Raw genomic sequence first — 25,498 nt, 5'->3', positions numbered from 1 at the left:
AACCCTGTATTATAGCTATGACTGTACCCATTTCTCAAGTAGAAACCCTGTATTATAGCTGGCTGTACCCATTTCTCAATAGAAACCCTGTATTATAGCTGGCTGTACCCATTTCTCAATAGAAACCCTGTATTATAGCTGGCTGTACCCATTTCTCTAGTAGAAACCCTGTATTATAGCTATGGCTGTACCCATTTCTCTAGTAGAAACCCTGTATTATAGCTGGCTGTACCCATTTCTCTAGTAGAAACCCTGTATTATAGCTATGGCTGTACCCATTTCTCAAGTAGAAACCCTGTATTATAGCTGGCTGTACCCATTTCTCAATAGAAACCCTGTATTATAGCTGGCTGTACCCATTTCTCAAGTAGAAACCCTGTATTATAGCTGGCTGTACCCATTTCTCTAGTAGAAACCCTGTATTATAGCTATGGCTGTACCCATTTCTCTAGTAGAAACCCTGTATTATAGCTGGCTGTACCCATTTCTCAATAGAAACCCTGTATTATAGCTGGCTGTACCCATTTCTCAAGTAGAAACCCTGTATTATAGCTATGGCTGTACCCATTTCTCAAGTAGAAACCCTGTATTATAGCTATGGCTGTACCCATTTCTCTAGTAGAAACCCTGTATTATAGCTGGCTGTACCCATTTCTCAAGTAGAAACCCTGTATTATAGCTGGCTGTACCCATTTCTCAAGTAGAAACCCTGTATTATAGCTATGGCTGTACCCATTTCTCAAGTAGAAACCCTGTATTATAGATATGGCTGTACCCATTTCTCAAGTAGAAACCCTGTATTATAGATATGGCTGTACCCATTTCTGCTATGGCTGTACCCATTTCTCTAGTAGAAACCCTGTATTATAGCTGGCTGTACCCATTTCTCAAGTAGAAACCCTGTATTATAGCTGGCTGTACCCATTTCTCAAGTAGAAACCCTGTATTATAGCTATGGCTGTACCCATTTCTCAAGTAGAAACCCTGTATTATAGATATGGCTGTACCCATTTCTCAAGTAGAAACCCTGTATTATAGATATGGCTGTACCCATTTCTCAAGTAGAAACCCTGTATTATAGCTATGGCTGTACCCATTTCTCAAGTAGAAACCCTGTATTATAGATATGGCTGTACCCATTTCTCATGTAGAAACCCTGTATTATAGCTATGGCTGTACCCATTTCTCAAGTAGAAACCCTGTATTATAGATATGGCTGTACCCATTTCTCAAGTAGAAACCCTGTATTATAGATATGGCTGTACCCATTTCTCAAGTAGAAACCCTGTATTATAGCTATGGCTGTACCCATTTCTCATGTAGAAACCCTGTATTATAGCTATGGCTGTACCCATTTCTCAAGTAGAAACCCTGTATTATAGCTGACTGTACCCATTTCTCTAGTAGAAACCCTGTATTATAGCTGGCTGTACCCATTTCTCAAGTAGAAACCCTGTATTATAACTATGGCTGTACCCATTTCTCAAGTAGAAACCCTGTATTATAGCTATGGCTGTACCCGTTTCTCAAGTAGAAACCCTGTATTATAGCTATGGCTGTACCCATTTCTCAAGTAGAAACCCTGTATTATAGCTATGGCTGTACCCATTTCTCAGTAGAAACCCTGTATTATAGCTATGGCTGTACCCATTTCTCTAGTAGAAACCCTGTATTATAGCTGGCTGTACCCATTTCTCAATAGAAACCCTGTATTATAGCTGGCTGTACCCATTTCTCAAGTAGAAACCCTGTATTATAGCTATGGCTGTACCCATTTCTCAAGTAGAAACCCTGTATTATAGCTATGGCTGTACCCATTTCTCTAGTAGAAACCCTGTATTATAGCTGGCTGTACCCATTTCTCAAGTAGAAACCCTGTATTATAGCTGGCTGTACCCATTTCTCAAGTAGAAACCCTGTATTATAGCTATGGCTGTACCCATTTCTCAAGTAGAAACCCTGTATTATAGATATGGCTGTACCCATTTCTCAAGTAGAAACCCTGTATTATAGATATGGCTGTACCCATTTCTCAAGTAGAAACCCTGTATTATAGCTGGCTGTACCCATTTCTCAAGTAGAAACCCTGTATTATAGCTGGCTGTACCCATTTCTCTAGTAGAAACCCTGTATTATAGCTGGCTGTACCCATTTCTCTAGTAGAAACCCTGTATTATAGCTATGGCTGTACCCATTTCTCAAGTAGAAACCCTGTATTATAGCTATGGCTGTACCCATTTCTCTAGTAGAAACCCTGTATTATAGCTATGGCTGTACCCATTTCTCTAGTAGAAACCCTGTATTATAGCTATGGCTGTACCCATTTCTCTAGTAGAAACCCTGTATTATAGCTGGCTGTACCCATTTCTCTAGTAGAAACCCTGTATTATAGCTATGGCTGTACCCATTTCTCAAGTAGAAACCCTGTATTATAGCTATGGCTGTACCCATTTCTCTAGTAGAAACCCTGTATTATAGCTATGGCTGTACCCATTTCTCTAGTAGAAACCCTGTATTATAGCTATGGCTGTACCCATTTCTCTAGTAGAAACCCTGTATTATAGCTATGGCTGTACCCATTTCTCTAGTAGAAACCCTGTATTATAGCTGGCTGTACCCATTTCTCAAGTAGAAACCCTGTATTATAGCTGGCTGTACCCATTTCTCTAGTAGAAACCCTGTATTATAGCTGGCTGTACCCATTTCTCAAGTAGAAACCCTGTATTATAGCTATAGCTGTACCCATTTCTCAAGTAGAAACCCTGTATTATAGCTATGGCTGTACCCATTTCTCTAGTAGAAACCCTGTATTATAGCTGGCTGTACCCATTTCTCTAGTAGAAACCCTGTATTATAGCTATGGCTGTACCCATTTCTCAAGTAGAAACCCTGTATTATAGCTGGCTGTACCCATTTCTCTAGTAGAAACCCTGTATTATAGCTGGCTGTACCCATTTCTCAAGTAGAAACCCTGTATTATAGCTGGCTGTACCCATTTCTCTAGTAGAAACCCTGTATTATAGCTGGCTGTACCCATTTCTCTAGTAGAAACCCTGTATTATAGCTGGCTGTACCCATTTCTCTAGTAGAAACCCTGTATTATAGCTGGCTGTACCCATTTCTCTAGTAGAAACCCTGTATTATAGCTGGCTGTACCCATTTCTCAAGTAGAAACCCTGTATTATAGCTGGCTGTACCCATTTCTCTAGTAGAAACCCTGTATTATAGCTGGCTGTACCCATTTCTCAAGTAGAAACCCTGTATTATAGCTATGGCTGTACCCATTTCTCAAGTAGAAACCCTGTATTATAGCTATGGCTGTACCCATTTCTCAAGTAGAAACCCTGTATTATAGCTGGCTGTACCCATTTCTCAAGTAGAAACCCTGTATTATAGCTATGGCTGTACCCATTTCTCTAGTAGAAACCCTGTATTATAGCTATGGCTGTACCCATTTCTCTAGTAGAAACCCTGTATTATAGCTGGCTGTACCCATTTCTCTAGTAGAAACCCTGTATTATAGCTGGCTGTACCCATTTCTCTAGTAGAAACCCTGTATTATAGCTGGCTGTACCCATTTCTCAAGTAGAAACCCTGTATTATAGCTGGCTGTACCCATTTCTCTAGTAGAAACCCTGTATTATAGCTGGCTGTACCCATTTCTCAAGTAGAAACCCTGTATTATAGCTATGGCTGTACCCATTTCTCAAGTAGAAACCCTGTATTATAGCTATGGCTGTACCCATTTCTCAAGTAGAAACCCTGTATTATAGCTGGCTGTACCCATTTCTCAAGTAGAAACCCTGTATTATAGCTGGCTGTACCCATTTCTCAAGTAGAAACCCTGTATTATAGCTGGCTGTACCCATTTCTCAAGTAGAAACCCTGTATTATAGCTGGCTGTACCCATTTCTCTAGTAGAAACCCTGTATTATAGCTGGCTGTACCCATTTCTCAAGTAGAAACCCTGTATTATAGCTATGGCTGTACCCATTTCTCAAGTAGAAACCCTGTATTATAGCTATGGCTGTACCCATTTCTCAAGTAGAAACCCTGTATTATAGATATGGCTGTACCCATTTCTCAAGTAGAAACCCTGTATTATAGCTATGGCTGTACCCATTTCTCTAGTAGAAACCCTGTATTATAGATATGGCTGTACCCATTTCTCAAGTAGAAACCCTGTATTATAGCTGGCTGTACCCATTTCTCTAGTAGAAACCCTGTATTATAGCTATGGCTGTACCCATTTCTCTAGTAGAAACCCTGTATTATAGCTATAGCTGTACCCATTTCTCTAGTAGAAACCCTGTATTATAGCTATGGCTGTACCCATTTCTCAAGTAGAAACCCTGTATTATAGCTATGGCTGTACCCATTTCTCAAGTAGAAACCCTGTATTATAGCTATGGCTGTACCCATTTCTCTAGTAGAAACCCTGTATTATAGCTATGGCTGTACCCATTTCTCTAGTAGAAACCCTGTATTATAGCTATGGCTGTACCCATTTCTCTAGTAGAAACCCTGTATTATAGCTATAGCTGTACCCATTTCTCAAGTAGAAACCCTGTATTATAGCTGGCTGTACCCATTTCTCTAGTAGAAACCCTGTATTATAGCTATGGCTGTACCCATTTCTCTAGTAGAAACCCTGTATTATAGCTGGCTGTACCCATTTCTCTAGTAGAAACCCTGTATTATAGCTGGCTGTACCCATTTCTCTAGTAGAAACCCTGTATTATAGCTGGCTGTACCCATTTCTCAAGTAGAAACCCTGTATTATAGCTGGCTGTACCCATTTCTCTAGTAGAAACCCTGTATTATAGCTGGCTGTACCCATTTCTCAAGTAGAAACCCTGTATTATAGCTATGGCTGTACCCATTTCTCAAGTAGAAACCCTGTATTATAGCTATGGCTGTACCCATTTCTCAAGTAGAAACCCTGTATTATAGCTGGCTGTACCCATTTCTCAAGTAGAAACCCTGTATTATAGCTATGGCTGTACCCATTTCTCTAGTAGAAACCCTGTATTATAGCTATGGCTGTACCCATTTCTCTAGTAGAAACCCTGTATTATAGCTGGCTGTACCCATTTCTCTAGTAGAAACCCTGTATTATAGCTGGCTGTACCCATTTCTCTAGTAGAAACCCTGTATTATAGCTGGCTGTACCCATTTCTCTAGTAGAAACCCTGTATTATAGCTGGCTGTACCCATTTCTCAAGTAGAAACCCTGTATTATAGCTGGCTGTACCCATTTCTCTAGTAGAAACCCTGTATTATAGCTGGCTGTACCCATTTCTCAAGTAGAAACCCTGTATTATAGCTATGGCTGTACCCATTTCTCAAGTAGAAACCCTGTATTATAGCTATGGCTGTACCCATTTCTCAAGTAGAAACCCTGTATTATAGCTGGCTGTACCCATTTCTCAAGTAGAAACCCTGTATTATAGCTATGGCTGTACCCATTTCTCTAGTAGAAACCCTGTATTATAGCTGGCTGTACCCATTTCTCAAGTAGAAACCCTGTATTATAGCTATGGCTGTACCCATTTCTCAAGTAGAAACCCTGTATTATAGCTATGGCTGTACCCATTTCTCAAGTAGAAACCCTGTATTATAGCTGGCTGTACCCATTTCTCAAGTAGAAACCCTGTATTATAGCTGGCTGTACCCATTTCTCAAGTAGAAACCCTGTATTATAGCTGGCTGTACCCATTTCTCAAGTAGAAACCCTGTATTATAGCTGGCTGTACCCATTTCTCTAGTAGAAACCCTGTATTATAGCTGGCTGTACCCATTTCTCAAGTAGAAACCCTGTATTATAGCTATGGCTGTACCCATTTCTCAAGTAGAAACCCTGTATTATAGCTATGGCTGTACCCATTTCTCAAGTAGAAACCCTGTATTATAGATATGGCTGTACCCATTTCTCAAGTAGAAACCCTGTATTATAGCTATGGCTGTACCCATTTCTCTAGTAGAAACCCTGTATTATAGATATGGCTGTACCCATTTCTCAAGTAGAAACCCTGTATTATAGCTGGCTGTACCCATTTCTCTAGTAGAAACCCTGTATTATAGCTATGGCTGTACCCATTTCTCTAGTAGAAACCCTGTATTATAGCTATAGCTGTACCCATTTCTCTAGTAGAAACCCTGTATTATAGCTATGGCTGTACCCATTTCTCAAGTAGAAACCCTGTATTATAGCTATGGCTGTACCCATTTCTCAAGTAGAAACCCTGTATTATAGCTATGGCTGTACCCATTTCTCTAGTAGAAACCCTGTATTATAGCTATGGCTGTACCCATTTCTCTAGTAGAAACCCTGTATTATAGCTATGGCTGTACCCATTTCTCTAGTAGAAACCCTGTATTATAGCTATAGCTGTACCCATTTCTCTAGTAGAAACCCTGTATTATAGCTATGGCTGTACCCATTTCTCTAGTAGAAACCCTGTATTATAGCTATGGCTGTACCCATTTCTCAAGTAGAAACCCTGTATTATAGCTATGGCTGTACCCATTTCTCTAGTAGAAACCCTGTATTATAGCTATGGCTGTACCCATTTCTCTAGTAGAAACCCTGTATTATAGCTATGGCTGTACCCATTTCGCAAGTAGAAACCCTGTATTATAGCTGGCTGTACCCATTTCTCAAGTAGAAACCCTGTATTATAGCTGGCTGTACCCATTTCTCAAGTAGAAACCCTGTATTATAGCTATGGCTGTACCCATTTCTCTAGTAGAAACCCTGTATTATAGCTGGCTGTACCCATTTCTCTAGTAGAAACCCTGTATTATAGCTATGGCTGTACCCATTTCTCAAGTAGAAACCCTGTATTATAGCTGGCTGTACCCATTTCTCTAGTAGAAACCCTGTATTATAGCTGGCTGTACCCATTTCTCAAGTAGAAACCCTGTATTATAGCTATGGCTGTACCCATTTCTCAAGTAGAAACCCTGTATTATAGCTGGCTGTACCCATTTCTCTAGTAGAAACCCTGTATTATAGCTATGGCTGTACCCATTTCTCTAGTAGAAACCCTGTATTATAGCTGGCTGTACCCATTTCTCAAGTAGAAACCCTGTATTATAGCTGGCTGTACCCATTTCTCAAGTAGAAACCCTGTATTATAGCTGGCTGTACCCATTTCTCAATAGAAACCCTGTATTATAGCTGGCTGTACCCATTTCTCTAGTAGAAACCCTGTATTATAGCTATGGCTGTACCCATTTCTCTAGTAGAAACCCTGTATTATAGCTGGCTGTACCCATTTCTCAAGTAGGAACCCTGTATTATAGCTAATGCTGTACCCATTTCTTCCCCCCCCCCTGCAGCTCTGGTTGAGGACCTGCTGAAGAGCCCGGTGGTGAGGGTCTCACCTGGGGGCGCTGCGGGCTGGTCTTCGTGGGAGACGTGGTCCACCTGCTCCCAGAGCTGTGCCAAGGGCTACCGGACGCGCCGGCGGTCCTGCTCCACGGCCGAGGGCAACAAGAGCGCCCCGGTGTTCTGCCGCGGCTCCCCCGTAGAGTACCAGGACTGCAACGTACAGGCCTGCCCTGGTGAGACGCCAAAATATACTGTAGTACACACGTGTGTGTGTGTGTGTGTGTGTGTGTGTGTGTGTGTGTGTGTGTGTGTGTGTGTGTGTGTGTGTGTGTGTGTGTGCGTGTGCGTGTGTGTGCGTGTGCGTGCGTGCGTCCTATTGAACCACACACACACACACAATTTAATTAACCTATTTTCAAACTCCACATACACAGTTAGTATGTAAAGAACACTCGGACATAATTGTGTTTTCAGTTGTTGTTTTTCCGAACACACATTCTACACAGTGTACACATCTTCACATACAGGGCTGATTGGGGCAACCTGCGAGGCTGCTGTAGTGTACGTGTGCTGTATTAGTATTATTATTATTATCGAGTGCATCGTTATCTCCATTAGCTAATGGTTAACGGCAGCAGCAGCAGCAGCTGAGTGGTGGCAGAGAGTTCTTCTTAGCTCGCTTCTCAACCTGCTCAACATAATGAGCGGAGCCGTGCGCCCCGCTAGCCGCGCTAATGCACTGACTGACAGCCCACGTACGCTCATTAGACTGGACTCAGGACAGCTGCTGTACTGTACATACACACGTGTACACTTCAGCGTGAGAGGACACACTTACATAGGCTAATAATGTAAACACCATACAGTACACCCTGCTCTGCACACACATGAAAATAAATATCACACAAGCATAATAATTAGCATACTGTATCTCTCCAGTGTACGCACGCACGCACGCACGCACGCAAGCACGCAAGCACGCACGCACGCACGCACGCACGCACGCACGCACGCTAACTTTGAATATGTATGAACGACACCCCCTGAATAAATGATTTATCGTTGGCTGCTAATCAAATCCCCTCCCCCTCCCCCAACCCGGTAGAGTTCTATTCAAAATGGTCTACCATTGGTTATAGCAGGGTGGTCAGTTAAAAGTATATCTGTCAGCCTGCCACGCCACGCCAGAGCCTGCAGGAACAATACTGTACACCAGGGGGCTCTCAACGACATTTTGGGCTGCTGGGGACCACCGGAAATGCTTTGGCCCATGTCTCGCCATTATCTCTTAGACCCCCCTTTTCCACCGGTTGGTTGGTTCCCAATGGGAACCGGTTCAGTTCTTTGTGGTTCTTAGTCCATGAGCCAGAGCTCCAAAATTGGTGGGAAAAACTAGACCTATATTAAATTGTTTATAGGATCAATACAAGTAAATTAATACATGATAACCCTTCCACAGTAGTAGCTTTTTCATATTTTCGATTATTTTGCATATTTTCCTACATAATGCCTCATTTGCATATTTAAAAATGTTAAATTTGTAATACAATAAATCATTGTCTTCGTGTAAGTACTCAACTGGGGAAGATTCATGGTGATAACAATCTAATATAGGTATGGTTTTGCTCCACTCACTTCATAATTAACGTTCCAATTTGTGGAGCTCTGGCTCATGGACTATAAGAAGCACAAAGAACTGAACCGGTTGAACCAACCGGTGGAAAACGGGCCACAGAGCCTGTCGGGGACAATTAGGTGTGAAGTGACAATAAAGACAATAACAAAAACAGAACATGAGTGAGATGAGATCATACTGTAAGTGGTGATGACTCAGATTATAGACAGGAATGGGGGGTGATGAGGGGGGGGGGGGGGATTCAAACAAATATAATGTGCGTCATTCTGTATGTGCCACGCGTGAGAGAGAGAGAGGATGGAGAGATGGACAATAACTGCAAGAGATAGTGAAAGGACCAAGGCACAGACAGACAGACAGACAGACAGACAGACAGACAGACAGACAGACAGACAGACAGACAGACAGACAGACAGACAGGGCGGCGGTGGCTCAGGGGTAGAGTGTCTGCATGGTAACCGTAAGGTTGCCAGTTCGAACCCGGGCTCCCCCAGAGTTACTGTCGAAGTGTCCTTGAGCAAGAGACACTGAACCCCTAATTGCTCCCGATGTGCTGGTTGGCGCCTTGCATGGTTTCCGCTGCCATCGGTGTATGAATGTGTGTGTGAATGTAATGCACAATCTCTGTAAAGCGCCTTGGATAAAGGCGCTATATGAATGCACCATTTACCATTTACAGACAGACAGACAGACAGACAGACAGTCTTCCCACAAATATTCCTCTTTATATCCTTTCGGTTGCCAGAGTCTCCTCCTTTCAGCCTGCCTGTGTGTACAAAGCCTCACAATAGAAGAAAGCCATGCATGTAGCTCCCCAAGCATAATAGAGACAGTTGCTTTGCTTCGGGAGCTACTAACTATACTATGCAGCATGTGGAAATTAATTAATTCTGTTTTCTGATCTTTTTTTGCACCTGACCAATATTTTTGTGACGTGTGGGGGAGTGTTACCTGGCAACCATAGCTCTGCCTCACCATACTGTACACGTTCATCTCCACATTAAGGTCATTCATTCATCAGTCAGTCAGTCAGTCAGTCAGTCAGTCAGTCAGTCAGTCAGTCAGCCAGCCAGCCAGCCAGCCAGCCAGCCAGCCAGTCAGTCAGTCAGTCAGTCATTCATCAGTCAGTCAGTCAGTCAGTCAGTCAGTCAGTCAGTCAGTCAGTCAGTCAGTCAGTCAGTCAGCCAGCCAGCCAGCCAGCCAGCCAGCCAGCCAGCCAGTCAGTCAGTCAGTCAGCCAGCCAGCCAGCCAGCCAGCCAGACTTGTATTAATCTTGATTATCATTTTGTTTATGTAAGGCTTCATGTAAATCATTGGATGTTTTTTTTCCCCTTCTTTTTGTACGTGTGTGTGCGTGTGTGTGCGCGTGTGTGCGCATGTGCGTGTGCATTTGTGTTTGTGTGTGTGTGTGTGTGTGCGCGCGTGCGGTAGTTACTGGCGCCTGGTCATGCTGGTCACCTTGGTCCCAGTGCTCGGTGGGCTGTGGAGGCGGTCACTACCAGCGGACACGCTCCTGCAACAACCCCGCGCCCGCCAACACAGGAGACATCTGCATAGGACTCCACACCGAGGAGGCCCTGTGCAACACGCACACCTGTGACGGTGAGCCCGCGCACGCACGCACGCACGCACGCACGCACGCACGCACGCACGCACGCACGCACGCACGCACGCACGCACGCACGCACGCACGCACGCACGCACGCACGCACGCACGCACGCACGCACGCACGCGTGTTGATTTTGACAGCAAATTTTGATTTTTGTCACAGTCTCTTGAATAGTTTTCATTGAGTTTTAGTCACATTTTAGTCACCTGGAATGTTTTAGTTTTAGTAGACTAAATATCATAAGATTTTAGTCGACTAAATCTACAGTTGATTTAGTCGACTGAAATGTATTTTGGCGGGCCTTGATGCCGTCGTAATGTTTTCTCACTTGCTGAAAATAGCCGATCTACAAGCTCACAACGCGTCCACATCCACACAACCAAACCCACCCACACACCCACCCACGCACGCACGAATGAACATGACATCACTCACTGCCAGTGCGGTCTTTGCCCGGGCCAATCAGCCAACCCCCCCCCCCCCCCGCAGCTTGCCCTTTCAGTATCATCCTCTCTGTTCTCTGTCTCTCCTCTCTCTCTGATGTCCTTTTTCTATAATTAATTAAAGCACTGACTCATGGCACGTGAAGAAGAAGTCTTTTTATACGATGTCATTCCCCCGCTGCCTCTCCCCCCCCCCTCCCCTCCCCCGCCCCACGTCTCCTGCTGTGAACTGCAGCCAGCGGCGCGTTTGAGAGCAGTGTAGCTGAAGCTGAGCATGCACTACTAAACCCCCCTCTTTGAACAGGTTCCAATTCGCGTGTGCGCGCGTGCTGTTGCGTGTTTCCGCGCGCACGTAACATTCCGTTGTGTTTGTACGTACGCGCGCACATACATACACTATTAATTCCAGTCTCCAGGAGAGAGGAATGAGATGCCAGATTCAAGCAGTTGTTTCCCCTTAACCTTCCTTCCCTTCGACCGAAAGCCTGCCGTTCATTTCGAATTAGCTCGACTGTCACTCACACACACGCACGCACACGGACGGGCGGGAGGGGGAGGGGGACATAATGCTCGCCGTCAGCCTCTCTCTCTGCTAATTACGGAACAAAAGAAAGGTAAATGGCTTTTCTGTTTGGCTTTCCTCATGCCTTTCACCCTGATGCTAATCAGACTCATCAGGGTAATGGTTTTCGTCTGTTTGACGCGGGCTAATGACCCCCGCTGCTCATTTATTGACGGGCCACGGCGGACGTGGGTGGGTGGGGTGCATATCTATCGGGGTGCTTTAGCTGCTCGGCCCCCCATGTCAAGACCCCCCACCCCCCCCCCACCCCCCCCCCCCCCCCCCCCCCCCCCCCCATTCAGTGTACTTTGTGTCATTTGCCGGCGGTCCCGCCCGGGCCTGTCAGTCAATCTATCTGATCATGCTGCTGCTGTCACAGATGGTTCGATTAACCCATTCGGGACGGGGAAGCCCTTTTTGGTGTTATTATTAAGCATTATGTTATACTTTAGCTGTTGGAAAATAGCAGATCTACAAGCTCGTAGCGCGGCACGGAGTGCGAGCTTGTAGATCTGCTATTTTTGAAAAAATCTTGAAAATGTGGCGCAAATCTTTTGAATATATATTCCTTCAGAGCGAACTCAAATCTTTGCGTTCTTCTGGGGGGTTAATTCCCTGGAACAACATAATTTCCCAAGTAGGGGTCGGCGGGCAATTACATATATTTTTGGGGGTCCTTGACATGAAAATGTTTTGAGAATGACTGACAGAAAAGTGATTTTAGAAGGCATTTGTAGAATCGAACCTCGGGTCAAAATGGGTTAAAGAGTCCGGAAGCAACCGAGGGTGGCAGGAGAGGACCGACAGGCCAGAATGCTAAAGAGGAGTGTGTCCAACCCCCCCCCCCCCCCCCCCCCACCCCCAGAGAGCCCCCCGCAACTCCACAGCGGAATAACGCGGGTCGGGGCTCGGTGACACAAATAAATGGAAATGAAACGGAGCAAATTAAAGTGTGCATTGAAAGTAAACGCCACTTGGGAGGTGGGGTTTGAGACGCGCTGATGTGTGTGTGTTTTTAAAGATGGGTGTGTGATGGTGAAAGGTGAGCAGATGCTGGAGACTTGGCAGCCTGCCAGTGAGTTCCAGACTGATAGGAAAGGTAAAACAAAAGAGAAAATTATATAAAAAAAAAAAAGCAATAACCCCCCAAGAAAGAAACTAATTAAAAAATATATATTTCGCTGCTTCTACTAAAAAAAGAAGAAAAAACACCTTGAATATTGGAAGCGGTCTGTCTTTCTTTTCTTTTAATTTCAAAACCAGCCTGGTGCTCTCTCACACTCCACAAAGTCACAATTTCCAAAAAGAACGCAGCTGGTGCACGATTTGAACTTAGAGAACCTTTTTTTTCTTTTCGTTTTTTCTTTCTTTTTTTACTCTTGGGAAGCAGCCTTTTGTTTACTGCTGCTGCGGGGATAGACACCACTAAAAAGCTTTTGGCTCGGGAGACAAATATCTCCACTATGCACTAAACAAACTCTCCACGGGTTTTTTTATCCAACCCGACGCTGTTTATACCTCACAACAAGCAAGCGCTCCGTTCAGCTGTGTCTGCTTGTATGCTGCAGCGGCACGTCTATAGAACTGGGCCGGGGACTGTTTTGTGGCCACGGGGCGCCCCCTTCATTTCATGTGGTTTACAGATTGGGTGGCCGAGTCGAGTCGTGCGTTTCCAAGGGATTTCGTTGCTGTCTGGAGTTCTTGTTGTTGGGCTGTCTGGGCTCAGCACTGACTCCCATAATGTGTGTGACTTTTTGTATTTTTTCCCCTGTGTGTGTGTGTGTGTGTGTGTGTGTGTGTGTGTGTGTGTGTGTGTGTGTGTGTGTGTGTGTGTGCGTGTCATCCAGGTGGCTGGATGGCGTGGTCTCTGTGGTCGGCCTGCGACGATTCAGGACTGCAGATGCGCAGCCGTCTGTGTGGCTCCCAGAGCTCCGCCCCCTGCGTGGGGAACGCCACTCAGCGCAGAGACTGCAACGAGATACCTGGTTAGTCAGTTATTAGCCCATTATGGGCGGGAACAACCCCATGTTGGTGTTTTAAAGCATTATATTATGCTTTATCTATTGAAAAATAGCAGATCTACAAGCTCATAGTGCGGCACCGAGTGAGTAGATTTGCTTATAAAACATTAAATATAACAATAATTAAATCAAGTCATTTTGAGGCAGAGACAAGCTTGTAGAATGTTCTTTCAGAGCGAACGTTTTTAACTCTTTGAGTTCCCTGGAACAACATATTTTTAGATGGCGGTCGGCGGCCTATTACATATATCTTTGGGGGTCCTTGACATGAAAATGTTTGAGAACCACTGACAGAACACGTAGGTTTTTCAGAAAACTGTATTTAGAAGACATTTGTAGACTCGCCCTCAGGTCGAATTTGGGTTAGACACACGCTGGGGGTCCCTCTCTGTCACGCTCTGCGCAAAGTCATTATCATTCTCAGCACTGTAGTCGTTGTCGTGTACAACGCACGCACGCACGGTCGCACGCATGCATGCACGCACGCAGGCACACACAGATCATCATCCGCTGGCACTAAGGTCATATTCACACCTATACTTCGGTGGACTCCATGCGAATGGGCGGAGGAGTTGCATCATTTTTTGCATATTTAATTTGCTGCGGTTTGCCTTCACACTGCGCTGTCGTCCGCAGCAATTGGAAACGCGGCAGTGACCTTTATTATCAACGTGTTCAATTCATAAACTACACAGTGAAATCTATGGTGTTAAAATTATACTCATAAACTATACTTGTAACGTAATTATACGTACAATTTGGGTAACGTGCATGTAGTGTGCCGTCGTGGACTGGACCTCTCTCTCTCTCTCTCTCTCCCCCTCCCCTCTACGCACGCACTGTTCTTTTGGGCATGGAGCCGAGCGCAGACAGCTGCGCGAAATGTTTACAAGTTTATCGAGATGAAGAAAGTCCCTACTCCTCCCCACACAGTGACAGCACTCCATGTTTACGCACAGACAGAATATTCTGTAGGCTACACTGCAGTGTTTTTATGTGTTTCCTTAAGCAATTGATGAATGTACTCGTCCTCATATTTCGATCAGGGCTTCGGTCTCCTCATTCGACCACGTCGTCTATCCACGGTAACGGGACATCTTTGCGCTGCATAAAATATGCCTTCTCCGTCTCCAACTGTGTTCAGCTCCTCACCCGCCACATTGTTTGCTTAATTTCCTTTATTTGCTGCGGATTGCATTCACACCTGCACCGAATCGTAATCAAGTGCGATGGAAGCGAAGCGAAACCCCCGTTTTTGGGTCGAAGTAGAATGCGGTTCTTTATAGGATTCGAATGAGCCTTCACACCTGCCAAACGAAGCGCACTTTCCGACAACGTGCAGCAGGATTTGTTTTAATCGCAGTAAAAGCTTTCTGATGTGAATGTGACCTAAATCTCCTTTCTAATTATCAAAAAACGTCCCTTTCCTCTTTCTATTTAAACAAATAAAACTGCCTCCCAGATTTGCAATCAATTACTCACCGCGGGAAGTAAAGCCTTGAATTCATGGGGGGATTTCTGTCTTCAAGGTGATTGAACAATCCGAAAAACAAAGAGAATCCTTGATGAGTTGTAGAAAATATGCGGCCGAGGGTTTAACAACTGCATTATATCAAAACTATGTTATACACCCCCCCAACACAGCTCTCAGAGTCAGAGTAATGTATCATGTCTGTGTCTTCATTGCTTCAAAACAGCACATTTATTTTCTCAAACTTTTCTTTTTGAAACACTTGGTGGTGTAAACAGTCTCACCGGCTACGGGGTATTTAATTGCTAGATAGAAATGCAGTTGTTGGGTGGTGTACTCCCCTTAAAACACCCCTTTTGGTGTTTTAAGCATTATGTTATACTTTAGCTATTGAAAAATAGCAGATCTACAAGCTCATAGCGCGGCACCGAGTGCTATTTTTGAAAAATCGTGAAAATGTGGCGCAAATCTTTGAATATATATTCAGTTTTTAACTCAAATATTTGCTTCTGGGAGGGTCCCTGGAACAACATATTTTCAGATGGAGGTCGGCGGTCAATTACATATAATCTTAGGGGTCCTTGACATGAAAATGTTTGAGAACCACTGACAGAAACATGAGGTTTTTCAGAGACATTTGTAGAATCGTTCCCAGGTCAAAATGGGTGAACTGTAACTTGGCCCGACCTGGAAGCCATGCATGCTCCAGGTTCGCGTGAATGGACCAGCTTGTTATGCAGATATATACCTTTGAAAACTCCTTCAAATGATCTTTTGCAGCCAGAACGCGTCAGACTCCACTATAGGAATACTAATGGCTCCGGACCACAGCGGTTAATATTACAAGAACTCTCAACACCAAATCACACCTCATTTTATTGTGAATTTGGACAATAAACGTGGAGACGTTTAAGGTCTAATGCAGGGGGACGGGTGTGTTAGGAGGAAGGTGAAGAATCAGCCCCCGAATCTAATGAAGGAATGACTGGGGTCTGAATTAAAATGCTGCCCTGTTTAACTATCACAGAGACACGCACGCACGCACGCACGCACGCCTCTTCTTGGCCCCTCGACGATGGAAGATGGGACGTGTTTCAGCTGTAAATGAATGCGTGTGCGCATCCGTATCTCTGCCCCCTTACAAAGGTCACGACACACGCAAAACGCAGGTCACGCGACGCACGCAACGCATCGCTCTGCTTTTATTTCTCTATAGTTGCTTTCTTTGGGCTCAGATTGTAAAAGTTTGGAATTCTCTGTCGTAAAAAAGCTCCCCCTCAACCCCCCCCCCCCCCCCCCCCCCCCCTCCAGAGAGCCTTCCAAACAACATCCGAAGCACATTTCATGTTAATCATTGTGTGGCTGTGTTATTCAGTCTGCATGTCTGTCAACCCCACCCCGTCAACTGGTGTGTGTTTGTGTGTGTGCGTGCGTGCGTGCGTGCGTGCGTGCGTGCGTGCGTGCGTGCGTGCGGTGCGTGCGTGCGTGCGTGCGTGCGTGCGTGCGTGCGTGCGTGCGTGCGTGTGTGTGTGTGCGTACATGCGTGAGTGCATGAGTGCGTACGTGCATGTGTGTACGTGTCTGACTCTGTGATATCCTCTCCCCTCTGCAGTCATTCTCCCTGCATCTGGCTTCGATAAGGACCAGCAGTGTGGAGGTAAGTGGATTCACAGCCGTATGTGTGTGTGTGTGTGTGTGTACTACACGGAGTATTATAATACTGTACACGTTATTTTGGCCTGTGTGGATTTCCATAAGCGTGTGTGTGTGTGTTGTGTTGTGTGCACGTTCTCACACGTTTCCATGTCATTGCCACGTGTGTCTCTTTCACCTGCTCACAGAAAAGTACACCGTACGAGTCAGATGTGCTTTGATCACCCTTACTACGGCTCCTTGTGGGCTATCTTTATACCCCAGAGTTCTTTCTTTTCAAAATATTTTTATTTAGGTTTTATAAAAAGCAAAGCTTTTGCACACCTACATGTACAGGCGACAGGTGCGTAGGAGAGGGTACGGTGCCCGCCAATGAAAAAGGAACACACACCCGCACACTGTCTTCAAATGCAGTGAACCAACTTTAACAGTTTAGAGGCTCCAGACGGAGATCACCGTCAAGTTCAAGTTCATGGTCAAGTGCCCCAGACGGAGATTGATAAACGGGACGGAGATTAATGATATCAAAACCGATCGCATCGCTCCACAGCCTAGGAGCGCTTGTTGCCCAATCCTCTGTGTTGCACAACAGTGACACGTCATCGAAAATGTTCCCTGTCTGTTTAGCGGACGAAAACAAAAATCTTAAAACGTTCATAACTCGCGATCTAAATCATCCCGTCTAATTCTGAAAAAAAGATCCTGTGTTTGACGGCGCTCAGCGGTCCAGTCGCTAGTCGCGATAGATTTATTATTACCTCCCGTACCGAGTGGTGTGGCTATTGTTAGCTGCTACACAGACATGCACACCAGCTTCCGGTGTGCCGGTAAAAGTGGTCCGTGCGCTACAAATGATGGGCACCCTGGATGAAATGGATTAAATAGTTCCGAGCCTCTAAGGTGTTAATAGGGAAACGTTTCGACTTGTGTGGTCTTCATCAGGCTATCTTTAAGATACGTTTCCCTATTAAAGTTGGTTCACTGCATTTGAAGACAGTGTGCGGGTGTTTGTTCCTTTTTTATTTAGGTTTTATAACGGAAGCCCAAGGGCAAGTATGAATGTCATCAAGTCTTTACACAAGAGTACAAGCCTTCAGTGGTATGTATAGTGTATAGTCAGTCACATATAAGGAATAGGTTAGACCGCTCCTAAGTATCAGTCACTCAAAGGTAAACAAACGTATAAATCTCAGAGATCATAGGGCAAGACATAATGAAAAGACTATGTTGTTGTGCAAAACATGCCCCTTCAAGACAAAAGAAAAAACATTTTCTCCCCTTGGCTTCAAGTCCCAATTTTAGTAAAGCCAAGTCCCAATTCCCCTGCAGCCTCTCTACAAGTACTCCAGTACTCTCTGCCAATTCTACGAGTTAAATTGACACTGAGGATTTTGTTTTGTAAATGGTGCATTTATATTGTGTGCACAAGTTGTGCATCACACGCATGCACACACACACACACACGCACGCACGCACGCACGCACGCACGCACGCACGCACGCACGCACGCACGCACGCACGCACGCACGCACGCACGCACACCCTGATGACAGAGGAAACCATGCAAGGCACCAACCTACACATCGGGAGCAAGTAGGGGTTCAGAGTCTTGCTCAGGGACACTTTGACACTAACTCTGGGGGAGCCCGGGTTTTGACCTTGCGGTTGCCATATATCCGGCCACTCTACCCCTGAGCCACCGCCGCTATTATGTGCACTGTTGGGGAAGTGAGCCTTTTACTGTCGTCGTATACTGTATATACATGACTGTTTCAAATGAATATGGAATGTGGAGTACCGTCGCTGTGGGTCACAAACCTTGGTCCAAAGCCCTTACTTTTCAGGAACTGCAATAAAACCACCTGTCTTCCAAAGGATCCAAATCTAGTGATTTAGTCCCAAGCTCTTGCCTGCGACATACTAGCGTCATGTCCAGGGGGTGTACTTGTACATCAAGCTGCCTCACGCTACAGAAACAGGAGATAGGCTCCTGCCCTATGCGCCTCATGGCTCGGCAAGGCTACTTACTCTTGCTAATACTTCTCAGTGGTTAAATATTTATAAAACACAGAGACAGGATTCGTAATTGCCGGAAAAAGCTTTCAAGTTTTCACGTTATAGATAGTCTACTTTTGCGCGACGCTGTCGTAAAACGACACAGTATAACGTAGGTCATTAATGCAAGGTGTCCTGAATGATGAGACGATATGTAATATATATATATGTGAAAATAGAAGTATTAAAGTAGAGCCAGGGAAATTGCTGCACACAATTTAGACCAGAGAGATTTCTTAAAGGTATGGATGACTTTTTATAACAATACAGAACATATTTGTATATCGTGTTGTATGTTGTGTATACTGTAGCCTATATGTTGTTTTATTTTGTCAAATAAATCAAAGTAAAGACCGGCAAATGTTCAACAGTAACAGAGTTTTTTTTTTTCATCAGCTCACAATCTTGATCTGATTTACTTCTTTTCAAACTTGACAAATGTTTTAAGACCTTGAATTTCATGTTTGGCTGTAAAATGCTGTCAGCCCTTTGTAACATAAAAGCTCAATCAATGTCACAATGATCTAATACAGTGGTTTTCAACCCTTTTCATATCAAGGCCCATTATTTATTCGGCATTTGAGCCACGGACCACCATTCGATGACATTTAGCCTCTCGGACCCATAACGTAGAATATTTTGTTATCGTTGGATAACATTTTGTCCACAATTCCATGCTGTATTGATGTTGGTACCATTAGGAGAGATAACAGGCAAACGATGAATTGTGTAGAGACTTCTTGTAAAATTAATTAAGTAATGCAGATGTTTAACAATAATTGACGGGTCGAATTGGTTTAAATTTGTTACGCTCTCAAGAGTTAATCTATGAGGGTCCATTTGGTTACCAACTCTCTATCATTTAGCTGGTGGTCTCCACTGATCTAATACAGGGGTTCTCAACCCGTGGGTCGCGACCCCTCGGGGGGTCGCCAAAATATTTTAGGGGGTCCCCAAATTATTTAAAAAAAGAAAAAAGAAAAAAGATTTCTTTTAAATTTTTATTTTCACGATTTTTCAAAAATAGCAGACCTACAAGCTCGTAGCGCGCCACTCGGTGGCGCGCTATGAGCTTGTAGATCTGCTATTTTTCAATAGCTAAATTATAACAATGCTTAAAACACCAAAAGGGGTTCCCGCCCAAAATGGTTTAAGGTTATTGTAGCAGTCAATTTATATTGGGGGTCGGGAGGGGGCAGGGCGGGGGTCCCGAGACATTGCCAAAGCATTTCCGGGGGTCCCTGGCCAAAAACGTTGAGAACCCCTGATCTAATACATCAAGCCATAAAGCAAATCCTCAATGTTAATGTATCTAGAGTACAGTATTTTTTTACTCTGAGACAGTACAAATGTGTTACACGTTGGAGTGACAAAATGGTGAAATGAAGACGAATGAGAATTTTGGTGAATAAAGGCCCTACTTCAGGTCTTGCCCTAGTGCAGTTGTTAGAGCATAATGCTGTCAGGAAGAAACCACCAAAACTCCAAAATTAAAATCCAAATTATTTTAAACTTCTTGGAATATATATTTTTTCACAGCAAACGTTTTTAACTCATAACTTTCCTTCTGGGGGGTCCCTGGAACAACATATTTTGAGATAGGGGTCTGCGGACAAATTATACATATACCGTAATTATAGGGCTCCTTGACATGATAGTTTGAGAATCACTGACATAGAAACATTGTTTATTTTTTTCATGACAGTAGACTCATGATTTAGAAGGCATTTTGTAGAATCTGGTCTCAGGTCTTCCTTAAATGTATATTCAGTGATTTCACTTAATTAAAATATCACTTCTTTTTTTGTTTTGTTGTGATAATCCTCCCTACTATAGAGTGTGCTTACCAGCCTGGGCCATGGCTCAGCGGTCCAGGCACCTTACAATTTACAATTTAGGCATTTAGCAGACGCTCTTAATCCAGAGCGACTTACATTAGGCAGGAACAAAAGTATGGGAATACATCACATATATAAAATGCATTTATCAAGAAACATGCGTAAGCTAAGAACGTAACTAGAACATATCTATATAATGACACTATACATATTAACTATACATATATACTATACTATGCTATACATATGTAGGCTACTATGATGTGCTATGACTATATACAATGCAATTATTGTGCTGTCTACATGACATGCTATAAGTCTGTTTCAAATGCTATCTAAGTCTAAAAAGTGCTATCTAAGGGGGTAGGATAAGTGCTATGGGACCTTGGCTGGTAATCCAGTCTGGCAGTGTGCCGCGGCTTCGACTCCCGATCCCAATGGCCTTTACTGCATGTCTTCCCCCCCATCTCTCTCCCCATTTCCTGTCAGCCTACTGTCTGTCCCTCCATAAAAAAATATAAAATAAAGGCGAAAGCCACAAAAAAAAAACAGTTAGAGTGTGCTGACCATATAAGGAGTTCCTCCCTGTCCCCAGTTAACCCCTGGGGGTCAAAAAACCTCAGGTTTCGTTTTTGGTTTATAGGTGGCCCAGCCTTCATCCAATCAGGATAGAGAGGGGCCTTCCGCCAATCATGATCGGGCGGGGGGCGGACCTTGGTGTGTGTCCTGTCACGTGTCCCCCTCCACTGTAGTGCGTGCATGTGCACATCTTGTTACTGGGGGCGGTAAATCACCCAAATCACTGAATGCTCCTTTTATAATTTCCCCCACGCAGCGTTCACCTCCATCCACCTCATCGCCACGGGCGTGTCCTGCTTCCTGGGGGCGGGGCTCCTGTCCTTCCTGGTGTACGTGTACTGCCAGCGCTACCACAAGCCGTCCCAGGAGTCTGCGGTCATCCACCCCACCACGCCCAACCACCTCAACTACAAGGGCAACACCACGCCAAAGAACGAGAAGTACACGCCCATGGAGTTCAAGGTAGAGATGTTTTACTAGAGAACAAAGCCTCCTTTTGTATATGTGTTCTTTCTTTCTTTCTTTCTTTCTTTCTTTCTTTCTTTCTTTCTTTCTTTCTTTCTTTCTTTCTTTCTTTCTTTCTTTCTTTCTTTTATTTTCAAATACAAGGAAACAGAAAACAATAGTACAATAGATTTACAAAGCTACACAACTAAAAGTCTATGCAATGAATCCATCCAATGATGACCAATGTGTGTCCCAACCCACGTACTGTACAATGTCATGTGAGAGGGGTGCAAAAAACAAAACAAAAGATAAAAGTAAAGAGAAGGAGGAAGAAGAAAGTACAGTAGAAGAATTAAGTGGTAGAAAGCTGTCTTATTTATATACTTTAGGTTGAAACTAGGGGTGTAACGATATAGTAACTGTATCGAATTGTCAATTTTAATTAAAAAAAAAAACGATATGTAAACAGCAAGTATCGTATCGTTTGACTTTGTATCGAATCGTTTTGCAATGTGAATAATCATTTTAATCAATACTAAGTATTTGTGCATTGTATTTAGCAATTTAGCAAAAAGAAAAATATGGGTTTAATTACTTTTCCATTCCATATAGCTACAATAAGGTCTATTGATAAATGTGTGTATTCTCCGTGTTCATGTCAAGGCGTGGGTTTGTTCATAATGTGTTCAAAATCAAATACAATGTCCATCTATTTGCCAGAGAATCAATGTGTTTACTTATTTATATCCATAATAATAAATCTTTCCCTTAATTAAAAGACCTGCACTATCCACAAGTTTCACACATATTTAATGTATTTTAAATAGTTACTGCATCGATTTCAAATCATTGAATCGTATCGTATCGCCATGTTGAACCAATATGGTCCATGTATCGTATCATCAACCATGTATCGTGATACGTATCGTATCGTTGTTAAAATGTATCGTTACACCCCTAGGCCTCACTCAGACCTTTACTGCATTGCTGTATGCTTGTTGGATGAATGTTGTGTAGTGTCATGGCCGCCCCAATGCATTTCCAATGGGAGTCACATGGTTTGACACAACATTAGTGTTGTATGAGGGGGAGGGGCGCAGTCGAAACACAGCCGAAAGCCATACAACAGCTTGTAGTCCAAAATGTGGACTACAAACCATGTGACTTCCATTGGAAATGCATTGGGGCGGCCATGACACTACACAACATTCATCCAACAAGCATACAGCAATGCAGTAAAGGTCTGAGTGAGGCCCTATAGTGGAAAGCGTATCCAAGAAGTGTGAGATGGAGGGGTGACGTGTCTCTGTCTAGCCGACAGGTCATGAAGGCTGAAGATATGCTGTTTGGAATTCCAAACAGAGCCGTAAGGGGCCGGGGGTTCAGTTTCTCAACACAAACAAATGTATCAAAAAATGTGGGACCAAAACTCAAACAGCTTCGGGGCATGACCAGAATGAACATTAAGCGTCAGCGGATGCATTAACCCATTTAGACCTGCGGACGATTCTACAAATGTCTTCTAAATCCTGACAGTTTTCTGAAAAAACCCATGTTTCTATGTCAGTTGGTGCTCAACCTTTTTCATGTCAAGGACCCCCAGAATTATCTGTATTTGGCCGCCGACCCCCATCTGAAAATATGTAGTTCCAGGGACCCCCCAGAAGCAAAGATTTGAGTTAAAAACGTTCGCTCTGAAAGAATATATATTCAAAGATTTGCAACACATTTTCGAGATTTTTCAAAAAATAGCAGACCTACAAGTTCATAGCGCGGCACCGAGTGCCGCGCTATGGGCTTGTAGATCTGCTATTTTTCAATAGCTAAAGTATAACACAATGCTATAAACACCAACAGGCGTTCCCGCCCAAAATGCATTAACTCTGCTACAGAGTTAAACTAACACCCCATGATATTTATATTTATTTATATTCATTCACATTCAACGCAAATTCATGTTTTATTTAGCACTTTTTATTCATGCATTTCCGTCAATTTGAACTGTGACTATACGTGAGATGAATAATGCGCTGGTCAAAATTACAATACAATTCACTATTCTGTGTTTTGCTCTATAAACTATAGACTTATAGCCTATACTGTACTTACCGTACCCTTTATTCCCCAAATCCCTACAGCCTATAGTCTTTATTAATGAGCTCCATTATGTCGGTAAACCCCAGGTCAGCCCTTAACCCATTTTGGGCGGGAACCCCTTTTGGTGTTAGCATTATGTTATGCTTTAGCTATTGAAAAATAGCAGATCTACAAGCTCATAGCGCGCCACCGAGTGGCGCGCTACGAGCTTGTAGGTCTGCTATTTTTGAAAAATCGAAGAACGACTGACATAGAAACATAGCTTTTTCAGAAAACTGTCAGGATGCAGAAGACATTTTTAGAATCTGATCTCAGGTCAAAATGGGTTAAAGCCTCTCATTAAAAGTCCAGTTCTGTGGATTCACATCATAACACAAGAAAACAAGTATATACTGGAAGCACTGCACATTCATTTTTTGGCACGCAACTACCATAATTGGCTTCTGTTGACCACAATTATCACTTCCCTGTTCATGTGCAAAGTAAAAAAATCACACCCGTGTGAACTGAGTATTGTAAGGTCTTATATAGCCTGATCAGCTGTGGTCTGACGTAATGAAATCACCCCCGGGTGAACTGGGTGACCGTAGCAACCATGCTCATTTTTTGCGCACAGACAGACAGACAGACAGACACGTAAACTAACAAAGCCAGTCGTAGGAGTGGTTTACACCACTCAAAAACTGGCCACACTTGTAGGCCTACATCTGTGTGATATTCTCCATCACCAGTGATTCATGTCAAAGTCACGACGACCTGAGGATAAATGTTGTCTCACTCTGATTCACAATGTATTGACCCTTTAGGAAATTAGTCCTGTACATATTAACACTTAGCCCGCTAGCATTTATTGAAAAATTAGGATCTAATTCACGCCAGCATTTTTCCCAGTTGAGCTCTTATTTTGAAAAGCCACATTTCCAGACTACCGGAAGTGAACATAACCTAGTAAGTAGAACAGGTCCCGGACAGGCCTTGTTTACAAGATGGGTCTATAGAGGGTATGCGTGTGACATCATCATCAAACCAGGAAGTTATGCAGGAACGCCTACTGAGAAAAAAAAACTACTTTCTGGCCTTGACAGCCCGTATCCACATAGAAAAGTCTTATCTGATTGCATTAAACAATATTAAACAATGTTAAACTTACTTTGCCTGTTGCTTTGCCACTCGATTTGCCACTCGATGTGTCATTCACTTTAAGCATGCGCATACTCTCTATACCGGGGCACTGGAGGGCTCCACATCGCCGGCTCTGTGCCATCAAAGAAACGTTGTTTTGACCAAAAATGCCATCTGGGACAAGGAATAGGAGATACAGGCGATTGAAAGAAACAGATAGAATGGATTATTATGGCCGAGGACGATCTAAGATGGGCGATCCATTGTCATGCCATGTTGTTACGACGGCGTGAAGAAATGAATGGATGCGCTGAAGAAAACGTTTAAAACGGGTTGCTATGCCGCTCTGTGTTGAATGCAACGTGGACAGGCGATCCTGGTCGTGAACGCACATACGCCGTTTACCATAGAGTTGTGTTTGATCGTGGACGAGCCTTCATGTTAATTCAACCCAGTGTGCCAAATAACTGAACGTTTTAAACGGTTGTTTCAGCCCGTCGATGTGTTTTTTCAGTCCATCGGGACAACAGACACATGTAGATTACCACGTCTGCATTCAGATTCTTCATACGATGTTCAGATGGTAATAATTTGACATTAAACCGACACAACCTACTGACGTGGGCGG

The 25,498-nt window shown here is 43.8% G+C and overlaps 1 protein-coding gene across 1 annotated transcript in view; it reads left to right on the top strand.

Annotated features, from left to right (window-relative positions):
• Positions 1 to 25,498, top strand: part of sema5ba (sema domain, seven thrombospondin repeats (type 1 and type 1-like), transmembrane domain (TM) and short cytoplasmic domain, (semaphorin) 5Ba) — a 227,296-nt gene that overhangs the window by 195,891 nt on the left and 5,907 nt on the right. The window contains exons 12-16 of the mRNA XM_079518685.1: positions 7,345 to 7,569; positions 10,404 to 10,574; positions 13,435 to 13,572; positions 16,692 to 16,736; positions 21,461 to 21,666. Coding sequence (XP_079374811.1) covers positions 7,345 to 7,569; positions 10,404 to 10,574; positions 13,435 to 13,572; positions 16,692 to 16,736; positions 21,461 to 21,666 — 785 coding nt within the window. The remainder of the gene's footprint in view (positions 1 to 7,344; positions 7,570 to 10,403; positions 10,575 to 13,434; positions 13,573 to 16,691; positions 16,737 to 21,460; positions 21,667 to 25,498) is intronic.

The sequence above is a fragment of the Electrona antarctica genome (genome assembly GCF_951216825.1).
Source record: "Electrona antarctica genome assembly, chromosome: 13".
In the NCBI taxonomy this organism is placed as follows: Eukaryota; Metazoa; Chordata; class Actinopteri; order Myctophiformes; family Myctophidae; genus Electrona; species Electrona antarctica.
This window is presented reverse-complemented; position numbering and strand designations above follow the sequence as displayed.